This window comes from Hippoglossus hippoglossus, chromosome 14 (genome assembly GCF_009819705.1).
Source record: "Hippoglossus hippoglossus isolate fHipHip1 chromosome 14, fHipHip1.pri, whole genome shotgun sequence".
NCBI lineage: Eukaryota > Metazoa > Chordata > Actinopteri > Pleuronectiformes > Pleuronectidae > Hippoglossus > Hippoglossus hippoglossus.
Genome location: NC_047164.1, coordinates 6,069,743 through 6,089,457, shown reverse-complemented (window position 1 = coordinate 6,089,457; position 19,715 = coordinate 6,069,743). Strand labels below are relative to the sequence as shown.

General features: G+C 40.9%; 3 protein-coding genes across 6 annotated transcripts; 1 reads left to right on the top strand and 2 right to left on the bottom strand.

Annotated features, from left to right (window-relative positions):
- Positions 1–263: 263 nt before the first annotated feature.
- On the bottom strand, positions 264–5,612 carry mettl27 (methyltransferase like 27). Of its 3 annotated transcripts, XM_034606522.1 has the most exons (7): positions 3,067–3,168; positions 3,013–3,034; positions 2,750–2,878; positions 2,344–2,472; positions 2,002–2,137; positions 1,265–1,360; positions 264–1,176 (listed from the first exon to the last, which is right to left on the bottom strand). In XM_034606522.1, the coding sequence occupies exons 3-7, from the start codon at positions 2,867–2,869 to the stop codon at positions 950–952; spliced, it is 708 nt and encodes a 235-aa protein (XP_034462413.1). In that variant the 5' UTR covers positions 2,870–2,878; positions 3,013–3,034; positions 3,067–3,168; the 3' UTR covers positions 264–949. The 3 variants fall into 3 exon arrangements, with proteins under 3 accessions (XP_034462413.1, XP_034462415.1, XP_034462414.1); XM_034606524.1 differs by lacking the exons at positions 3,013–3,034; positions 3,067–3,168 and adding an exon at positions 5,591–5,612; XM_034606523.1 differs by lacking the exons at positions 3,013–3,034; positions 3,067–3,168 and adding an exon at positions 4,142–4,323.
- Positions 4,536–13,973, top strand: nf2b (neurofibromin 2b (merlin)). Of its 2 annotated transcripts, none has more exons than XM_034606520.1 (17): positions 4,536–4,848; positions 5,108–5,223; positions 6,829–6,954; positions 7,458–7,580; positions 7,733–7,816; positions 8,166–8,234; positions 8,340–8,422; positions 8,539–8,614; positions 8,714–8,851; positions 9,232–9,306; positions 9,395–9,508; positions 9,626–9,748; positions 9,951–10,168; positions 11,393–11,495; positions 11,913–12,043; positions 12,143–12,311; positions 13,171–13,973. In XM_034606520.1, the coding sequence occupies exons 2-17, from the start codon at positions 5,134–5,136 to the stop codon at positions 13,216–13,218; spliced, it is 1,770 nt and encodes a 589-aa protein (XP_034462411.1). In that variant the 5' UTR covers positions 4,536–4,848; positions 5,108–5,133; the 3' UTR covers positions 13,219–13,973. The 2 variants fall into 2 exon arrangements, with proteins under 2 accessions (XP_034462411.1, XP_034462409.1); XM_034606518.1 differs by having other exon boundaries at positions 4,537–4,845; positions 5,107–5,223.
- Positions 13,974–17,567: 3,594 nt separating this feature from the next.
- LOC117774256 (claudin-4-like) lies at positions 17,568–19,625 on the bottom strand. The gene has a single exon (XM_034606521.1). It carries the CDS (start codon positions 19,236–19,238, stop codon positions 18,261–18,263), a length of 978 nt encoding a protein of 325 aa, XP_034462412.1. The 5' UTR covers positions 19,239–19,625; the 3' UTR covers positions 17,568–18,260.
- Positions 19,626–19,715: the final 90 nt, after the last annotated feature.

Below are 19,715 nucleotides of genomic sequence, written 5' to 3'. Positions count from 1 at the left end.
ACCGTGAAAATGACAAAAGCGGCTGCCACTGAAAATGCTTTGTCAATGTTAATTTGACAACTTTATAAATGTCGACACTTTAAAATAGAGTATATAATAATGTAGAAATAGCTTTAAATAAAAACAAGAGGGCTATGATTTAAGTGACACTTAACCTTAATCTCTGTGCATGATTCTTATTCACAATCATTCACCAGCCTGTTTGTTTGATTAATGCGCTGCAGATATTAAAACATTAAAGACACAGCGTAGACATAAATTACATTTTCATTTATTACACAAGTCCAAGCAATTGATTTCCATTAGTAAGACTTCTCTGCATATCTACAAACACCAGTTTCACTGCAACAAGCTCATTCAGGTAACATGGATATTGTTAAACATGAAATTGAGACAAATCTACAGGAGGCTCGTTTCTGGTGCAACATACTCGTTCTCTGAGATGTATGGCTGCACGTTTGATATCTGGCCATTCTCGTTATTATTAAACCGCAGTGTCTACGTGCAAAGAACTATTATGGTAATAAGACAAAGGAGGTAATTTTAAGGCTGGAGTCGGATACTGAGCCTCGGTTTAAGACCTAGTTAATTGAGCTCACTGGTATATTACACATGACGGACAATCTTAATAACGTTTCTGATATACGGAGGTCATTTCTGAATCACCTTGCTCAGTAAGATTCTGAACCAGACCAGCTACAAAATCTTTAGTGTCCTGTCGACCTCTCTCATAGAGAGTTTGAGCGGGTGGTGCAGGAATGTGCTACATTATGGGAAATCCTGATGAAAAATATGTTTAAAAGATAATAATCATGAAGTTTCACATTCTCAGCTTTGGGTCTGAAAAAAAAATATTGCAAGACTTTTTTTTGGTGAAATTCATTATTTCATTATTGGAATATTGAGTATCTTTTTGAGTAATTTAATTTTGTACTTGGCTGTTAAGAAGTCATGCTTTCTGGGCACTGTGTTTGTGTATTTTCTTATAGAGGTACACAACACCAGATATGTAGCCCTCCTCCTTCTCGGACACAGACCTCTCCCAGTCTTTCAGCTCAGTCACCTCCACACAAATCCACAGGCCCTCTTCTTCCATCTGCTTCAGCTGGCGGTCCAGGGCGCCTTTGTATTCCAGATTGTCAATGTTGCTTCTGGTCGTCATGCAGACGTAGCCCCCTAGTGGATACAGGCGACAGTGTAGCGGTGCTGTTGAAGGATTCAAACTCAACAGGAGATACTGACGCAACAAAAACTAAAATCTCACCTGGTTTAGTGGCTTTGCAGAGATCTCTGACCGCAGCCACGGGGACCTGACCAGCACTCAGCGCTCCAACGACCACAACCACATCAAATGAATCCACTGGGCGAGGAGCAGCGAAGTGGAAGAAGAGTTCATTATGAGATAAATATATTTCAAATTTTATGTTACTACTGATAATGCTAAAGACTGCAATTAAATATGGTTTAATTGCAAAACAACAACTGAAGTCGATGAGACAGACTCAACAACAAAACAAACAGACTAAACAGAGATTAATATTCATCTGACCTTTGAACTGTTCCAGATTCTCAGCTGAAGACTAAAGGGGACAGAGCTTTTGACATAAGAGCTCCAAGGCTCTGCAGCACCCTGCCCAAGAGAATACGGCAGGCTGGGTCAGGAGCTCCCTTTAAATCAAAGCTTAAATCAGAATTTTATCATACTGCATTTTCCCTATTTTACCTAATTATATTTTTAATTATTGTTTTGGGAGGCCATGCTTAAATTTCTGTCACACATTTAGTGTTAATGTTCGTTTATAACTGAGTTTTTGTTAATTTTCCAGTATTTGTGCTTGCATGTATTTGTCAAGCACTTTGTGACTATCTTTTGAGAAGTGCTATATAAATAAAGATATAATAATAATAACAACACACCACAAATACGGGATGAAACCACCTTTTCCTGTAGTGAACGACAGTGGTCAACGAACCATGTGGATTAATGCACCATTAAATTACCCCACTGGACAGGCAGTGGCTCCTCGCCCAGCAGTGACTGCTTCACCTCCTGGTACAAACCACTCCCTCTGGCCAACTCCAGCATCGCCTCGCTTCCATCAACACCCACAAATCGTCCAAATCCATGTGTCTTCAACTGTAAGACAGAGACTGCTTGTTATTTGGTCCCACAGGTCAATTGAACATGGAAACTAAAACAAATTACAACAAGAAAGAAAGGGTCTGAAATCAAAGTTTTGATCTGAACAGTTAAAATACACAAAGACAATGATGTCCTTTGTCGAATATCATATAATGTATTTCTGTGTCAAGACTAGTTTGTTCTCAGTCTAGTGAGTTTACCTGCTTGGCCACTAGTCCTGTCCCACAGGCCACATCCAACAAGACGGCTTTTTCCCGGTCACCGCTGAAATGCTTGGAGATGCTGTTCGCTGCGAGAGTCGGTGCACGGTATTCAAGAACAGCCACATCCTATAAAGAAATAAGTTTGAATTAAGAACTGAGGCTTTGAGTGCACAGGAGAAAAGTAAACATTAACAGATATCATTTTCATGAATTGTGTATGGAAATAACTGAGACAGATATACTACACTGTATATGTGCTTTTTTGGCTAAAAAAAAACAACAACCTGTTTTTAATTATTTTAAATATACAGATAAAGACCCACACAATGATGTACATGTATATTTTGGACATATTGCCTATATTTTGTGCATATCAAATTGTATGTTTCCTCAGTCATCTCACCTTGTCATAGTTCTCTGCCCAGGAGCTGTAGAAGTCGACCTTCTGTCTGGATGTAGCGCTATCATGAGCGGATAAGACGACTGCTTTCACGTCTTCGAATGTGTTGCTGCCAGCCGACATCTTGTAAAACTGTTCAACAAACAAAAGAAAGAGCCATCGGCAAAATAATCAAGTTATATAGCAATATGACAACAGGTATCAGAATCAGATATCACTTATTAAAGAGTGTAAGGTTCGATTGCGAATGAAAAATTACAGCTCACTTTGCTTCATTCGTCTCCTACTAACAAACTGATCCTTTTTTCAATGACCAGTGATTTGTTTTGTGATGTCATGTGTTGCCAAACAACTACAAAGAGATGCAAAGACATATGAAATGGGTTTGGTACGACACAATCTGAACACAGATAGAAAGAAGGATTAACCATAGATGCAAAGAGACCACAAAGAAACTCAAAACGATCACAAAGAGATGCAGGGAAACAACCACAGAGTCTCGAAAGAAGTAAATATTTTAAACAAAAGTAGGAAAGTCATTAGTGAAAGGTTTGCACAAATGAAAACAACTAAAATTGATGCAAAACAACCACAAAAAGACATAAAATTAGTACAGACATGAAACAAGTAAAAATACACATCAAAGGAAAAAGAGGAGGAGTAGAAACAACAAAAAGATGCAAAACAAGTTTTAAAGAATTAAGGCACAAACTGCTCCTGTAGAGATAAGGTGAGGTTTGTTTACGTGTTTGTGCCCAGGTGCCTGATCTCTCATGATGCATCCATGTGCCAAACTAAACTACAACTCTGACCTTCTCCTACTTAGTTCTGGCAAATCAAATGACTTTGTTTGAATTGTTGAATTAACCTTCACATTGATTTAATATCAAAACTATATAAAGTCCTTCAAAGACGATGAGAAGAAATCGGGGGGAAATGGGCAAGTTCAGTTTTCTTTATGTATTGCAACGAAGTTATTAGTAAACAATTACAACTTATTGAAAAACCTCACAACCCTGAACGACTAGTTAATCAGGGTTGTGGGGTTTTATTCACACGTTCATATTTTTCTATATTTCTTATATAATAATGGTATCTATTATTAGCTTACTGGTGCCTAGTTTTAACTCTTGCAGGTTTAATACGGCAAATGTCCCCATTGTGGGACTGCTAAAGGATCCTCTTAACTTATCTTATCTTAAAACAGCATTCAAACACACAATTAACACATTGGTAGATAAACAAGAAGAAGCACGAGTAGCTGAAGACCAGATTCTATTAGAACGTGCACATGCAGTTTGATCTGAGCTTGTCTGAGCTGTCACATGGTTTTGAAATCAACAGGCAGCTGCACATGAGGCGACAGGGAAGCCTGGTGCATGAGGTGAGTGCTACCTTCAGGAGCCGAGCTGCTCCTGTCTTCTGGGGATTTCAACACAAGAGGACCTGGAGTCCAAAATTCCTGCAGACTAGGAAACGTGGATTCAGGCTGTAGCTGTTCCCTCGGTGCAGACTGTCAGGCTGTCTGCTTCTTCTTTCTTTCTTAACAACCTGCGCGCCTGTCGGACATGTTGTTTCCTGCAGCTGCATTCACGGCCATCGCACTTTTTATTTTTATATATATATAAATACTGTATATATATAAAACTCTTTAAAGAGCAACATTTCCTAAAGTTGTGAACGCAGCGTCCAAAATTCACGCACATGCGCAGTGGCCGCGTCCCAGGCTGCAGTTCCCGTTCCCACCTGTAGGGTCAAAACAAAAAGTCTCCTGGAAAGTCCTGCGGAGCTAGCAGGCTAAATCACTCCGCTGCCGACCACCCTGGGGAAGTTGTCTCCGTCTCTCTGTGTGTGTGTGAGTGTGAGGAAAAGGTTTTAACGCACAGAGTCGGTTCGCCGGGCGGGTTCCACCATGGAGAATCCCAAGTTACGCGCTTTCTACAACTTGTTTTGGTGCGTTTTCGTAGCCTAGCCGCGAAGCTAACACCCGTTAGCTTAGCATCGCTCTGTCCCCCCCACCCCCCCACGACAACATAAAAAAGCAGCCCAGCCTCATCTGAGCCTCGTTGGACGGCAGCAGTTTCTCACTTTACTCCCTGGTAATTGGCCTCATGTGCTTTTTTTTAATTTCAATTAAAATACGCGTTGAGTTGAACAAATAATTAACGCATGTATCTGTATTAATTCGTGTTGCCTGATGGGTCATGTCCACCATCCACTGACATCTCACTGTCAGGACAGATGCTCCCTCCTGGAGTTTAAATCTGTCAACAACATGTGATTTATCCGGAGCCTCCACCTCTGTTGTGGTTCGATGTTGTGTTTTTATTCTGAAAAGCATTGTTGTGATTTCTCCACAGGTTTATTTTGACAGCCAAACCCTCAAAATGTCAATCCTGGGTTTAAAGAAGAAACAGCCCAAGACTTTCAAAGTCAAAGTTATCACCATGGATGCCGAGATGGAGTTCAGCTGTGAGGTGAGGATTTATGATATGAAATGATCACCTGTCTGTGTGTGGAGGAGTGTGGTCGATCATTTCCACGTCCAGATCAATAAATAACCACATATCGTAGGCTTGTATTTGTTTATAAGTGAGTACTTATTATTTAATAGATCACCTTTCACAGAACAGACTCACAAAGTGTTTCACAAAAGAGAACGGGAGCTGTTAAAAATACATATAGAGCCAAAACAAAACTAAATCCCAAGCACCAGACATAACAAGGTGATACAAAGGCAAGTTTGAATGTCCTGAAATGTCCTACACATTTAATAATATATATACCACTGTGAATGGGTTCTAGGCACTAAGACTAAAGTGAGAGCGCTTTCATAGTTTTTACCTCCGCCAAAGAAGTGTCCACCCGTCTGCTTGTTGGTTTGTTTATAAGCATGTATACACAAAAACAAAAGGGCAGATTAACCACGAAACATGTTGAAAAGATGCGGCATGAGTGTGGGAGGACACGACCAATTTTGGTGCAGATCCAGGAATCTTTATCACCTTTTTTAACTATTCGAGATGGTTTCTGACAGAATTCCCCGAGCATATTGAGGTGCCGCTTGACACAGCTCTGCTATAATCACTTTTTTATTACACATCATTCCCACACTGCTGGGCTTCTGTATCTTGCCCAAGGGCACTTAAGCATGTGGAGCCACAGATTGGACCACTCACCCTTTGGTTAGTGGACAGCCAGCTCTCCCACAGAGGCCTCGTTTCCATGTCCAGATCAATGTATAACTATATTATATGCATGCATGTGTAAGATAAACAATGTATTGGTCCACATAAAGTTTGGAATGTCCTGCACATTTAATGATATAAACAGCACAGTGCAAAGGTTTTAGGCATTAAAACTGAAGTGAGGCTTCTTGTGTAGTTTTGATTTAGACGGACATGATGATGTTGACTTCAGTGCTGTCTGTTCAGGCACCTCGCTGCTGCAGGACTCCATCATCTTCTTGTTGTTGTTGGTGAAGAGTTTATTGTTTTGTGGTGGTTGTCTTGCTGCAGAATAGGTTTAAGTTAGGTCTCCCTGATGGTATTGAGTGTGGAAGCAACAGTGTGGGTGCTTGATTATCCTTAAGTATCTGGTTTTTAACTAAAGTCTGCATATATCTCAAGGAGAAGGAGAAAGGAGTTGAGCATGATTCCTCGGAGACATTTAATGCTGCAATCCAATACATATATAGAACGACATTCTACAACTGTCTTGGTAAAGCATTTCCACTAGTAAATTGTTCAGCAGATGTCATAGGCTTCCCAGATACCGAACAGTTTTGGTTACAGAAGACTTCCTTCACAAAAGCCACAATATGTCATATGCTGTTCAAAACACAGTGTCTCTGCTTCCCCCTGTATTTACTGTATGATTTTGACTAAGGTGTAATCATTGTTCATGTTGATAGTGAGGACTTCACTCCTCACACCAGCACGCTGCAGGAAAACTCAGTCGTTTGAAGTTGAAGTTGAAAGTGACGTTCTTTTAGTTTGAGTTATTAGTAGAAACAAGTCCACACGTTACCTTTCAGCCTTTCAACTCACTGGTCTCTTTGCTGCTCTCTGTTGTTTTTTCAGGTGAAGTGGAAAGGTAAAGACTTGTTCGACCTGGTGTGTCGCACTGTCGGTTTGAGGGAGACCTGGTTCTTTGGACTCAGATACACAGTGAAGGACACGTACGCCTGGCTGAAACCAGACAAACGGGTGAGTAGATGAGCAAACTCGTGAAGGTCAAACTGTCTAGAAACATTTCGTGACTTGAAAGATATTTCAGACACCAGGTGGTGAAATCATTTAGCAGAATGCAGATTATTTGTATGTTACCCAAAATTTTGGATTCTAGGACTGTAACTGATGATTGTTTTTCCTAATCATTTAAACCCATGGATTTATTTCTAATCCAACAATTAATCCTTTAGACTATACAATACCTCTAACATTTTCCCAGATTACAAGACGACATCTTCGAAATGTTTTGTTCAATGCTTGTCAGTTTACAATGTTGAGCAGCCAGAGAGGGCTAATGTTATTTAATTGATTTTTTAAATTGTGGATCAATTGTCAGTAAATCAAGTAATTGTTCTGCGTGATGCTCATATTTAATTGCAGATACTGATCAGGACATGAAATTCTGGCTTTTGTGAGACTGCAGCCTAATGCACTTTTGATCTACTCTTTCCCCCCATTTTGTTTATTTGTTCATCAAGGTGTTGGACCAGGAGGTTCCCAAGGACTCTCCCATAACATTTAGTTTCCTCGCCAAATTCTTCCCAGAAAAAGTAGAAGAGGAACTGGTCCAAGAAATTACTCAGCACCTCTTCTTCTTACAGGTAATTTAATCATTTAATTTAAATAACCTTTGGTCGTATATGTGCAAACTCTCCTTGAGATGGGGGTAGTATTTGTGCATGTTTTAGAAAATGAAATGAAATCATTTTAATTGGTTCAACATGTTCACACATGGTGTCATGTTCTTTTTTAGGTGAAAAAACAGATACTGGATGAAGAGATATTCTGTTCCCCTGAAGCATCGGTTCTCCTGGCATCATACGCTGTCCAAGCCAAGGTAAGAGATCCGTGCAAGGTTATTGAAAGTTAATGGTCCATTATTGTCATTTGAATTCTGGCTGCATATTAGAGATTCTTGTCCCACTTACATCTCAAAACATTAAGTTAATTGTCGCCAGCTGAAATTCACGCATTTTCACTGATGCAATTCTCATTAAAATGTCTAAAAATGACTAGACCTGTTATCTCTTATGTTGACTTGTGTACTTACATTATCCAAAATGTATCTAACAATGTTAAAAAACAGTGTTGTGCTCAGTTAGAGTTGTATATATTTAAAGTTTTGCAAATGTGCAACATTAACACCCTTATTTCTCTAACTGTCTTCCCCTCGATCTCAATCACAGTACGGCGACTATGACCCAAACTTTCACAAGCCAGGCTTCCTGGCACAAGATGAGCTTCTGCCAAAAAGGGTGAGTTTACATGACTATGTGCACATTTGACTATCCATAAAACATAATGGCTGCTTGTGTATATTATCTAAGGGTTTTTCCTGTGATCCTGTGTGTGTATCTCAGGTTCTGATGCAATATCAAATGACAGCTGACATGTGGGAGGAGAAGATCACAGCTTGGTACGCGGAGCACAGAGGCATCGCCAGGTAGGAAATGACCCAGGAGGCACGTTAACACATTTACGAAAGATGAAGTCAGTGTGTGATGAATGTATTATTGTTTAATGTGTCTTCTCCTGTTTATTTTTACATCATCTGTACAGGGATGAGGCAGAGATGGAATACCTGAAGATCGCTCAGGACCTTGAGATGTATGGTGTCAGCTACTTTGCCATCACTGTGAGTGTGAATCACTGAACCTCGAGGTTCCTTAGGTAAACTAAACATTGTGTTGTGAAAAATAAAATCTTAAAAATGACTTTCCTGTTACATTGACAGCAAAATAAAAGGGACACTGACCTGTTGCTTGGAGTGGATGCTCAGGGTCTTCACATCTACAGCCCCAACAGCAAACTCAACCCGAACAAGTCCTTTCCCTGGAGCGACATCCGCAACATCTCTTACAGTGAAAAGGAGGTAAATGAAACTCAGACAGACAGTTGACACTATTGCATTTTTTTCTGCCTGTCACTGTGGGAGAAGTAGAAAAATGAGACATCCTGCTGCTGCAACGTTTTTACCAGTTAAAGCTGATGGAAATTTCATTTTAAGGAAATATGTTGCAAAGATAATATTTTTTATGCTAGACTACAAAAAAAATACATAATGGATGCTGCTATTTATTTATTTATTTTTCTTCACTCATCACTATCTTGCAGACAAATATAGATGTTTGTGAAACCTGTGACCTTTCACTCAGCCAGTTAGCTTTACTGTTGTAAAGGCATCAAATCAATGCTACCAAACTGTTCCAGTGAGGCAGAATAACAGAAATGTTTAACTTTCCCATGTTGCAGTTCACAATCAAACCCCTGGACAAGAAGAAAGATGTCTTCAAGTTCTACTCATCTCAACTACGTGTGAACAAGCTGGTTGGTTGACCTGTTTGTTCATGTATAGCAATTATAACAGAGTTACATTAACGTTTTATAAAGTAACACATTTCTGCTTTGTGTTTAGATCCTACAGCTGTGCATCGGTAACCATGATCTATTCATGAGGAGAAGGAAGGTGGACTCAATTGAAGTGCAGCAGATGAAGGCTCAGGCTAAAGAGGAGAAGGCCCGAAAGAAGGTCAGCGCGCTCTCCACTCCACTGGACTAACAAATGGGATAGGCTGTACACTTTGCATACACAAACTGCAGTTGTAATGATTTGATCATGGTTAATTGTATTTAATGTGGTTTCTAGATGGAGCGTCAGATCCTGGCACGGGAAAAACAGATGAGGGAGGAAGCGGAACGTGCAAAAGAGGAGATGGAACGAAGACTTTTCCAGCTACAAGACGAGGCGCGACTTTCCAACGAGGCACTGGTGAGAGATTTATCCTGGACATGGAATAATAGTTTCATATTTCAGACTTTTGTAAGAACTTGCCTGGGCAGTAAGAGTTAATTTTCTGTTCTTTATTGTGTGGCAGAAATAGTGAATGAATTTGTTGATAAAATTCCTCCATCATGCTGAGCCCTGATTTCCACCATTAATCCTTTTGAGTGTTACAATTCATTTTCTCCAGCTGCGATCTGAGGAGACCGCGGACCTGCTGGCAGAGAAGGCCCAGATTGCCGAAGAGGAGGCGAAGCTCCTGGCCCACAAGGCTGCAGACGCTGAGCAGGAGAGACAGAGGTTAGAGGTCACCGCCATGAAGACCAAGGAGGAGAAAAGACTGATGGAGCAGAAGATGAGGGAGGCAGAGCAGCTGGCTGTCAAACTGGTGGAGCAGTCCGAGAGGAGGTATGGAATCAGTTTCATTACCTCACTTTGCTATGAATACATGAAATGCAGTTGTTTTTAGATAATTACACATAATCAGTTATTACAAAGAAGAAACAAATAAACAAGTGTTTTTGATATTCTATAAAATGTAAAGAGAAGTTTACAATCAACTGCGATAACGTTTTAAATATTTATCTCTTATGTAAATATGAAACCTGGTTTAGTCCTGATTTCTCCAGGAGACTAACCGATAATGATTAACAGCTTTTTCTAAGCCTGCGTGTGAACGATTAAAGACTGCAAATGGGAAAGTTAAAGTGAAGCCGCTTTGTCTTTGTAACGATTCCAAATTTTGACTGAAACTGAAACTTAACACGAAATACCCCCTTGAGGTCTAAATAGGTTGATCTCTGTGATGACAATGTGACCATTTGTTAAATTCCGACACATTCACACCATGAAGAAAAGCTCTGCTCTGTCTTCTTAATGCGTCCGACTGCTCCAGCTCAGACACACACATCATAGAAAGTAAGGATGTCACGACAGAGTCTTTTATCTTTACTACAGTCAGTGGCAGGGGAGGAATCTAATGAGTGACTTGCCGCAAGTACTTGCAGATTTACAACAACGAGGTTACTACAGTGCATGTAAACACATTCCCTGATTAACCAGGTCGGCTTGTTTCTCTGAATATTCTCTGTGTAACCTGGTTACTGAGGTGCATGTGAATGCAATGAGTGAACTCCTCAGAATCAGGTTTTATTCCACATATTTTCGTTACTTTTCCAAACCTGGCGCCGGCATTACCCACAATGCAACTTGACAACTAACAGGCTGGTCAAAAATTCAGTAAAACATTTATTTTGTAATTCTAGAAGATATGATGACCAGACTACAGAGGGACACCCCCAAAGATGTCTGATATACATATTGAGTTTTCTATTTTTCTTTCCTTTCTAATTTGAGGCTACAAATTGCATCCAATATAAATACTATCCCATAAACCAATGCTTTATTTCACTTTATTTAAATTTTAAGTATGTGGCATTTTCCTCCTCTGATTGACAGTGCTACAAATACAAGTAGTAAACTGTCTCAGCTCTGTGTCACAGCTTCCTACAGCAGATGTAGTGTAAAATGTTATTCTAGTTGTCCAATAAAAAGTAAAAAATATTTACTGTTGCTTAATACAAGTCTTACTGTGTTTCAGAAGCCTTGAACTAACCAAACCTCTGTTTCCAGGTTGAAGGAGTCCGATCATCTGAAACAGGACCTGACGGAGGCGAAGGACGCTGAGCGGAGAGCCAAGCAGAAGCTGCTGGACATCACCAAAACCACTTACCCTGTACGTGATGGGGGCCACTGTTGGTGGACTCTTTGTCAAGCCTTTGTTATTTTATCTTTATGGATAACGCAGCTTGTTTAGACAGTTATCACCGTATATGTGTGTGAAATGCAAGTACAGCTGATTAAAGTAGGTTTTTTTATTAATGAAGGCCGCTGTGTCGAAAGGTAATTCATGAGCTCAGATACAGATTGAACTGAACCCAAAGAAACAGCTGTTTTTATGTGTTTTATTTTAGAATGGATTTATTTAGAATAAGAATAAATAAGGGCAGTAAAAAAGTATAATCATCACTCAGACATGCGACTAATTCAGGTAACTTTGTGCCTTTGTGTGTGAACAGTTAGTAATGTGTTAAGTGTCCTTTACCTTCATGACTTTATGCACATACTAGACACGTGTTTGACTTTTCTCCAGCTCATACCAGCGTACTCTGCTCCACCTGCTCCTCCCGAAGCAGCCGACTTCTCCTATGAGTCAGCATCCACACGTCTCGACTTCAAGGACTCTGACATGAAACGTCTGTCCATGGAGATTGAGAGAGAGAGGTGAGCTGGAGTTTAAACCCCCCCCCCCCTGCAGCAACACTTTGGAAATAGAGTTTTGGCTGCGCCTCCTTATCATTGTAATATCTGCCATTAATACAGGCTGGAGTATATGGAGAAGAGCAAACACCTGCAGGATCAGCTGAAGGAGCTAAAGACCGAGATCGAGTCTCTGAAGCTGGAGGAGCAGCAGCAGCAGGCCGGACTCTACAGCCTCCAGAGTGAGGCAAGGGGATACGTTCAGGAGCCGGTCTACTTACCTCACAGCAACGTATGTACCATCCCATCACCACATCCTCTTCTTAGTGCTATTATTACGCACTAATTTAGCTAATGGTCAATAAAAGTACTAATTGTTCTCCTGTCTAGCGTTTCATAATGATGGGTTCACAAGAGGAACACAGTTTATTGTCTGACTGCATTGTAACATTAGACTTCATGTTTGTAGTACAGAAAATATCCCTCTTACTGTATATTAAAATAAGAAAAACTGCCATTTCTATTATTTACACTATCAGTGCATTTGTTTTGACAGAGCTGTCAAAACAACATGCTGTAATGTATTTTTTTGTAACAATAGGAAAGAATAAAAAGCAGTAAGAAGATTAGACAACGGGTCACTAATATTAAAATAATAATATGACAGATGAAATGAGTAAAATAGAATAAAACATTTTAAAATCTTTACAATAGTCAATAAGATCACATGCCAGGATTAAAAAAATAACTTAAATAACTTGGATAGTAAAAGGTTAAAGAGCTTTAACAAGTTGAAGGTGAATTCAGACGTCAAGTTCTGAGACTTATAAATGTGTGTGTGTGTCCAGAGACACTTAAAAGAGGATAAAGAGCTCGTCAGACCTCCTCTCCTCAGGGAGGTTGTTCCAAAGAGGCGCCGACAGAAAAGGCTCGATCGATAACATGAATCCTGTAGTGACTGTTCCAAAGGCATCGAAATGATTAAACATGTGAAATGAAAGATATTAATCACATCAGTAGTTATCGGTAACCATCTAACCACATGTATATTTCTTGTCTTTCAGTTTCTCATCGTATCATAAAAGCACATTTCATCACACTGATTTCAGCCTCGTGTTCTCTTCTCTCATTTGTCTTGCTTTTTTTTACAGAGAAACTCTGCGTACATGTCTCAGATGGCCTACTTTGAAGAAGTCTGATCCTAATCCTTCAAGATGACGAGGGACGTGGACACCAGCTGATGTGATTCGCTATTTTCTTAGGTTATTTTTTTACCTGGCTGAAACTAACAGACACAAACATACACGCATCTAGACTATGTGTTTTCTGAAAGACTAAATCCTCAACAGCAAAGCGTCTGTCTGCCACGCTCTGTTGCTGCCTCCTGATACACTACGGCTCCTTTTAATATTTCTTTCATATGTAAAACACACGACGGCGTGAGCCATGAATCTCACACTGATTCAGTATTTGGTGCTGAAGATGAATTTATGAGTGGGTTTTTATTTGATGATGTTTTTTGTGTGGTTTTAAGGGATACTCCGATATAGACTCACGCCTTAATGACACATTACACAGCGATGCCTTAACAACACGATGGGAAAGGGATTCAGTGTATTTCATTTTGTTCTTTTCAGAAACTGGCTTTACATCCTCCATCAGATGTAATTCAGTGAATGATCATTTCATGGTGGAGACAATTTCAAAAAGTTGTTATATGTTATATTTTGGTCATTTTCTTTCATACCAGAAAAGTGTTTCTCAAACATTTCTGATTCTACCTATAACAAGCCATGGTTGAAGTTATCTTTTAAAACTTAATATACATGAACTAGAATGGCTGCCAAGCTATCGGTCCTCTCAACGTGCCTGAATCTTTTCATCAAGACCCATGAAGTGTTCCCTGGGAAATCTGGGGAAATATTTTTTCTGAAAAACGCCTTATTTTGCAAATGTTAAAGGGGACATTGTATGCCCATTTTACCACAAGTTGATATGGTTCCTTGGGGTCTTAATGAAATGTCTGTAACATACTTTGGTCAAAATACCACAAGGATCATTTAAAACAGCACCCTTTTTACCCTGTATAAAACAGCCCTCCACAGAGTGACCTGTTTTGAGTGCCTGTTCCTTTAAATGCTAGTGAGCCGGCTCCCCCCTCCCCCCTCTCCCCCCATGATTTTAAACGATATAAATTACATATTTTATATGATATAAATTATCAAATATGCATCCCATACTTTGTATTCCCCTTCTGTTGTCCTGGAGTTTTAATTTTCCCAATCACATAATTAAATGTCCCCCTCTGCCCATCCACTACAAGCACACAAGCAGATAGACAGAGAGAGAAAGAGAGGGGTGGGGGGGGGGCTATGAAGACCATCATTTACCCCCGAACCCTGACATTCAACGGGTACAACAACAAGCGGAGAAAGCAGAATCGCGGGCTGACCAGCGAGGAGAAATGCGCGTCCCGTGTGAACAGCCAGGCGGCTGCGCGCTTGAGAACGGCGCTGCGCTGCCTCGCAGCGGCGCTTCCGCGTCCGGTGTAAACCCGGCGTAACGAGTGTGGGGGGGCCAAGGCCATGGAGGGAGACTTCCAGTGTATTGTGACGACACAATACACAGGAAGCTCATTCCAGTCACTCAAGCATGACGTTTCTGACTTAGACGAACCATAACAAAACGCGCAAGTGTTTTTTTTCCAGAGTTTTTGGGTTGGTAGACATGCCAGATACCCACATTAACGTGTAGAAGCACTAACAAAGTGGAATTTTCATGATATGTCCCCTTTAAAAAAGTGAAATATAAAATTCCTGGATCTACGCCAAACTTTAATAGGTACTTCATTGACCCATTTCCCATCTTTATACCAAGTTTTCATGTAACGACGTTCTATAGTTTCTACGTAATCCAACCAACAGACACGTGGGCAGGGGTGAAAACATAAACTCCTTGGCGGATGTGTAGGTAACTCCTAGTCAGTGATATTTAATGTGAGCTTGTCCAGATTTGTTGAGTGTGTGTGTGTGTGTGTTTGCAGGAACAGTGTCAAGAGGTGACGACTTCAGTGTTTTGATGTTTGAATTTAATACGTTTTTTTGCTGTTTCTGTCACAAAGGTCATGAACGGCCTTTATTGACAACAGCACACTGGTGCCTTCATTTATAGTTTCCAGTGCTTCTTCATGGTAGTTAACATAAGTGTAATATACTATTACAAGCTTGAGCTCTGCCATTTCAAGTTTTTATTTTTTTGTACTCTAGAATGTTGATGTGCCTTGAACTTTATTTTTTACGGTTGTGATTTGAGTTGCTGAGGTTTTATTTGATATCTTGCTCTTGTGTCTCAGCTTCACAGTTTCTTTAAGTTTCAGATTGACGGCTGCCTTATTTTCTTCTGCTTTTTTTCTACTCAGGGTTTGAGTTGGAGACAATCAGTGCAGATAGGATCTCGTTGTTTTTCCCCTGAGATTAACACTATGGTATCCATTATTTGTTTGACCTTTTTTTGAACAGGCGATTTGATTTAACTTGGATACCAGTAATTCGCATGTTCCATATTTCTGCCAGTAGAGTGTGTGTGTGGTTTCATAAAGATGTGAGTGAACCTTTCCTCTACGAAACTCACTCATCACATTCTTAAAAAGGGAGCGGCTGGTCACCAAATGTTTCGGCCAGAGATTCCACGTGTTTGTTTATTTGGAGACTGACGTCGCTCTGGACTAAACATCGATCACTGATTGGTTCATCATTTCCCTCATGACTGGGTTATCATTCAGTACGGCTTCTGTTTTGTGTGGGACGTTCAAGTAGAAATGTTTTTTTCTTTCCAACAACACATTGTTCTGCAGTTTGCATCTTTAAACATATTTATTTGTGCTATAAATCTTTTAATAACATCACACGTGTTCTTGAGGTTTATCTTTGTTGGGAACTTGTAAATAATGTTTGTTTTCTTGTTCTATAATGGGATTCAACTCGCATCTGAAGACATGTTGTGGGTTTGTTTTGAAGTGATAAAAAAAATGATGCAAGTTCATATGATTTTTAACCTCAAGTTATTTTGTCATTTCATAACTGCATTGATTGTACATGTCTGTGTTTGTCTGTGTCGCTGATGTTGTCCTGCTGTTTGTGTCGATATCTTCCGTTTGTCTCATTGATGATTATAAAATCCTTCTTGCTTCCTATCGTGTGTCCGTAAAATGCAGTTATATCAAATACAGAGCAAACTACCACATCCTCCAAGTATTTCATCTTTACTGAAAAACTTTTGTAGAAACTCAAAACCTGCACCTGAATATGCATCAAAGTACATATTAAGTTACACTGCGGAAAAACTGGATCCTGACCAGCAGGTTTGGTCACTTGGAGAAAAGGGTAAAAACTTGACAACCTAGTTTACGTCCTTAACAATCAATCATGCTGCAGAAATATAATCTACAGGTTAACTGCCACAAAAGTGCATTACTCAGACTTATTTTAAAAACAAATACTATCATTTAAGACGAAATGTTTTAACTTCAATTGCAACAGTTAAATTATCAACATCCAGCATGAGAATGTTTTTAATTTACTACCTCAAGCAACTAATTTACGAGCCAAATGGATGCATGCTTTCAAAAATGTATATTGAAAAAACAAAGGAGAATTAGGAGCATTTTTTATTTTATAACTATTTTGTATTTTGTAAATGTCTGAAAACTGCTACACGATGTGTGTGTGTGTGTGTGTGTGTGTGTGTTCTTTACACTAAGCAGACAAAATCAAAACATTTCAACTTCAAAATACCCAGTTTGTGTGTCTAGTAGCTGGAGACATGAATGATGCACCTACAGATGATGAAGGGATCATTATAAACCTGAGAGTTACAGGCCCTTTTCTAAAAATCTAAGAGTGAATGATGCATTATACTTTGTATTAGCAGACTTCACTTTGTGCGTTCGCTCTGCACAAGGTTTGCAAGGATGAAGCTCGTCATCCAGAAGAATGATGAAGGATGGAGACAAACCTGCAGCTCCTGATCAGACTGAAAACCATCGAGACAGATCCATCTCTGACCACAAGATGGAAGTGTCTCTCAAAACTACCAGATAAGCAAAGGTATCAGTGTAGTCAAATGCTTTACCCAGTGTCAGTCATCAAACATTTCTTATTTGATTATTTTACTCAATACACAATATATATATATATTGTATCTTCTATTCTTTTAATTTTGTCTTTCCTTTAGTTTTTATATTTTACAGTCATGTATCTACCTCACAATGGACAATGTATTTTGCATTTTGATGACCTCCAGCGTTGGATAATGACTCAATAGTGATGCTGCGACATCTTCTCACTGAAACCTATGTTTAATTCTTTCCAAACACATGGTTCCCTCCCTCCTCCAACACTGAACAGCTCCTCTGTGAGTGCACTCTCTGTCAAACCTGTTAGTCCTGTGGATTTTAATAGCCAGGAAGTGGACTGAGAGTCCAGAGGGGGATCTGTAATGTTTGCATATACATGTAGTTAAAAATAAAAAGGGCTGTGACTCAACCTGATCACGTTGCAGTCGTTTATTGAAAAGTAAACATACAAAATAAAACATGATATCACATTTCACACCAAAAAGTATCACATCTGAATCTTTACAAAAAAAACTCACATGAATAATAAAAATGTTACCGCTGATGTTAAATCAAACTTCATTTGCAACCAGTGGAGTCTGTCATCGAGGTGTCGCTCATCAACTGAGCACAGACATCGATGCTAACAATTAAAAAATCCTTGATGCAAAGTTGACTTAAACATGTTGCTGCTTCATTGATAAAGTTGCATTCAGGTTGCGTAAGGTCAAACAGAAACAAACAAGCTAAATATCTGAGGTAAAAATATGTATACAGATGGATATATCTTTCTTCAAGTGCATTTAAGGAGTGAGATAAAATCTGTTAACTTTTCAAACTTCACACGTCAACATCGATGCCGGTAATTATAAATTCACGCAGCTTGTTTTCTAACAATAAGACAAATGTAACTTCACTCCAGCCTGTTTTAGTTCCGGTTTGGTGCACGTGACCTGTTGGTGAACGCTGTCCAGCACTTTTCCCTTTTTTCACTTCAATCAAAGCAACATGATGAAGGACAAAGACGATTCTACCTCATCAACTACCTAACGTCAGTGTAACAGGTGAACATCTAAATCACTCTTAGTACAGAAAACATAGTTGCATTGTGTATAAACGTAATTCAGTTCATAGGTATGTTCTTGCTGGATTTGAGGATTCATCCGGATTGTCACTCTTCGCCGATAAAGTCTCGTCCAGTTCAGCTCGTTTCAGCTGAGACTTCGTCGACAGCGCTTCGCTCTCTTCAGATTTTGTCGATCCCGGCCTCTTCATCTGAGATTTGGTTGATGGCGCCCCGGATCTTTCGGACTCGTGCCTGGAGCCATGCTCAGGCCCGTCTTCCCAGGGAGGCCTCTTGTACAGCTGAGACTTTGTGGACGCCCCCTCGTAGCTTTGGGAGCGGGGAAACGCTGCTGCGACGGGCTGGGCCTTCGCTGACGGCACAATGTTGGGATGAGGACCCGCCTTGCCGGACCCGTTGGAGGAGCGGACCACCAGGTAGCGGACTGAGGGGCTCTTGTCTGTGTCACTGGGTTTGAGGGGGCACGCTGAGCTTATGAACAAACCCCCTCCAAGAATGAGCAGGATGGACGCCCCCCAGCCGATGTAGATACAGGCTCCAATCTCCCGCCGCTGAGCATCTATGGAGGCGCTGTAGAACTTCTTCACCACGGCCCCAGCCGCCCAAGACGTGGGAATCAAACACAGAAGCCCTGTGGCGATCAACACTCCCCCTGCCGCCACGGCCACCTTGCCCTTAATGCCGCCACCTTCTTCATCCAAGAAGCGAGTGCACTTCCCTCCAATGAAGGCCAGTATGAGGCCTGCACCGCCTGTGACGATGGCGAGCACGGTGAGGGCCCTGGCGGCTTGCAGGTCAGAGCTGAGAGCGAGGAGGGACTCGTACGGCTTGCACTGGATCTGCCCCGTGCTCTGGACCACACAGGTCATCCAGATGCCCTCCCAGATGGTCTGGGAGGTGACAATGGTGCTGCCCACGAAGGCGGTGACCCTCCACAAGGGCAGTAAGCAGCTGATGATGACCCCCGCCCAACCCAGGAGGCAGAGGGCAGCGGCCAGCATCTGCATCCCCATGGACGCCATGTTGTTGAGGAGGCGGGAAGATCTCTGGAGCTGCTGGAGAAATAATCCTCACAGATGTTTTGACTCTTGCTTCCACTCCCGGTCTCACTGGTCACTTCTCTTCTCTCTCGTATCTTCTTCTGAGTTTCTCTTTGTCAACCTGTGATGTTGCGGTTTTCATTCGCCTCCATCTCCACGTCTCTCTGACTCTTTCTCTTGTCAGCGCAGTGTCCACCAGCGTTACTTGACTCCAGGTGTGTCTCAGTCCTGCCTCAGTTCATTTGTTTACACTCTACTGTCCCTCCCCCTTCACACCCCTGACTACTGTCCTCCCCCTCTCCTCCTCTCCCTCCTCTCTTTATTCTCCTACCTGAGAATGCTCTGTCTCTTCTGTCACCTGAGCGGCTGCCTGCGTGCTTCTGGCCACAGGTGTAGATGCGCCACCTAGACTACAGGGAAGAGGAAGGGGAGGAGGTTGTCAGACAAAAAAAAGGAGGA

What these genes read in the sequence shown, in the direction of transcription:
- mettl27 (XM_034606524.1), bottom strand. Translation starts at nt 2,869, where the DNA reads ATGTCGGCTGGCAGCAACACATTCGAAGACGTGAAAGCAGTCGTCTTA. An exon ending in CAGGACTAGTGGCCAAGCAG is followed by an intron (nt 2,138 to 2,343) that starts GTAAACTCACTA and finishes TCTGTCTTACAG; the next exon opens with TTGAAGACACATGGATTTGG. An exon ending in GCCACTGCCTGTCCAGTGGG is followed by an intron (nt 1,361 to 2,001) that starts GTAATTTAATGG and finishes CTCCTCGCCCAG; the next exon opens with TGGATTCATTTGATGTGGTT.
- nf2b (XM_034606520.1), top strand. Translation starts at nt 5,134, where the DNA reads ATGTCAATCCTGGGTTTAAAGAAGAAACAGCCCAAGACTTTCAAAGTC. An exon ending in TCACCAAAACCACTTACCCT is followed by an intron (nt 11,496 to 11,912) that starts GTACGTGATGGG and finishes ACTTTTCTCCAG; the next exon opens with CTCATACCAGCGTACTCTGC. An exon ending in ATGGAGATTGAGAGAGAGAG is followed by an intron (nt 12,044 to 12,142) that starts GTGAGCTGGAGT and finishes CCATTAATACAG; the next exon opens with GCTGGAGTATATGGAGAAGA.
- LOC117774256 (XM_034606521.1), bottom strand. Translation starts at nt 19,238, where the DNA reads ATGGCGTCCATGGGGATGCAGATGCTGGCCGCTGCCCTCTGCCTCCTG.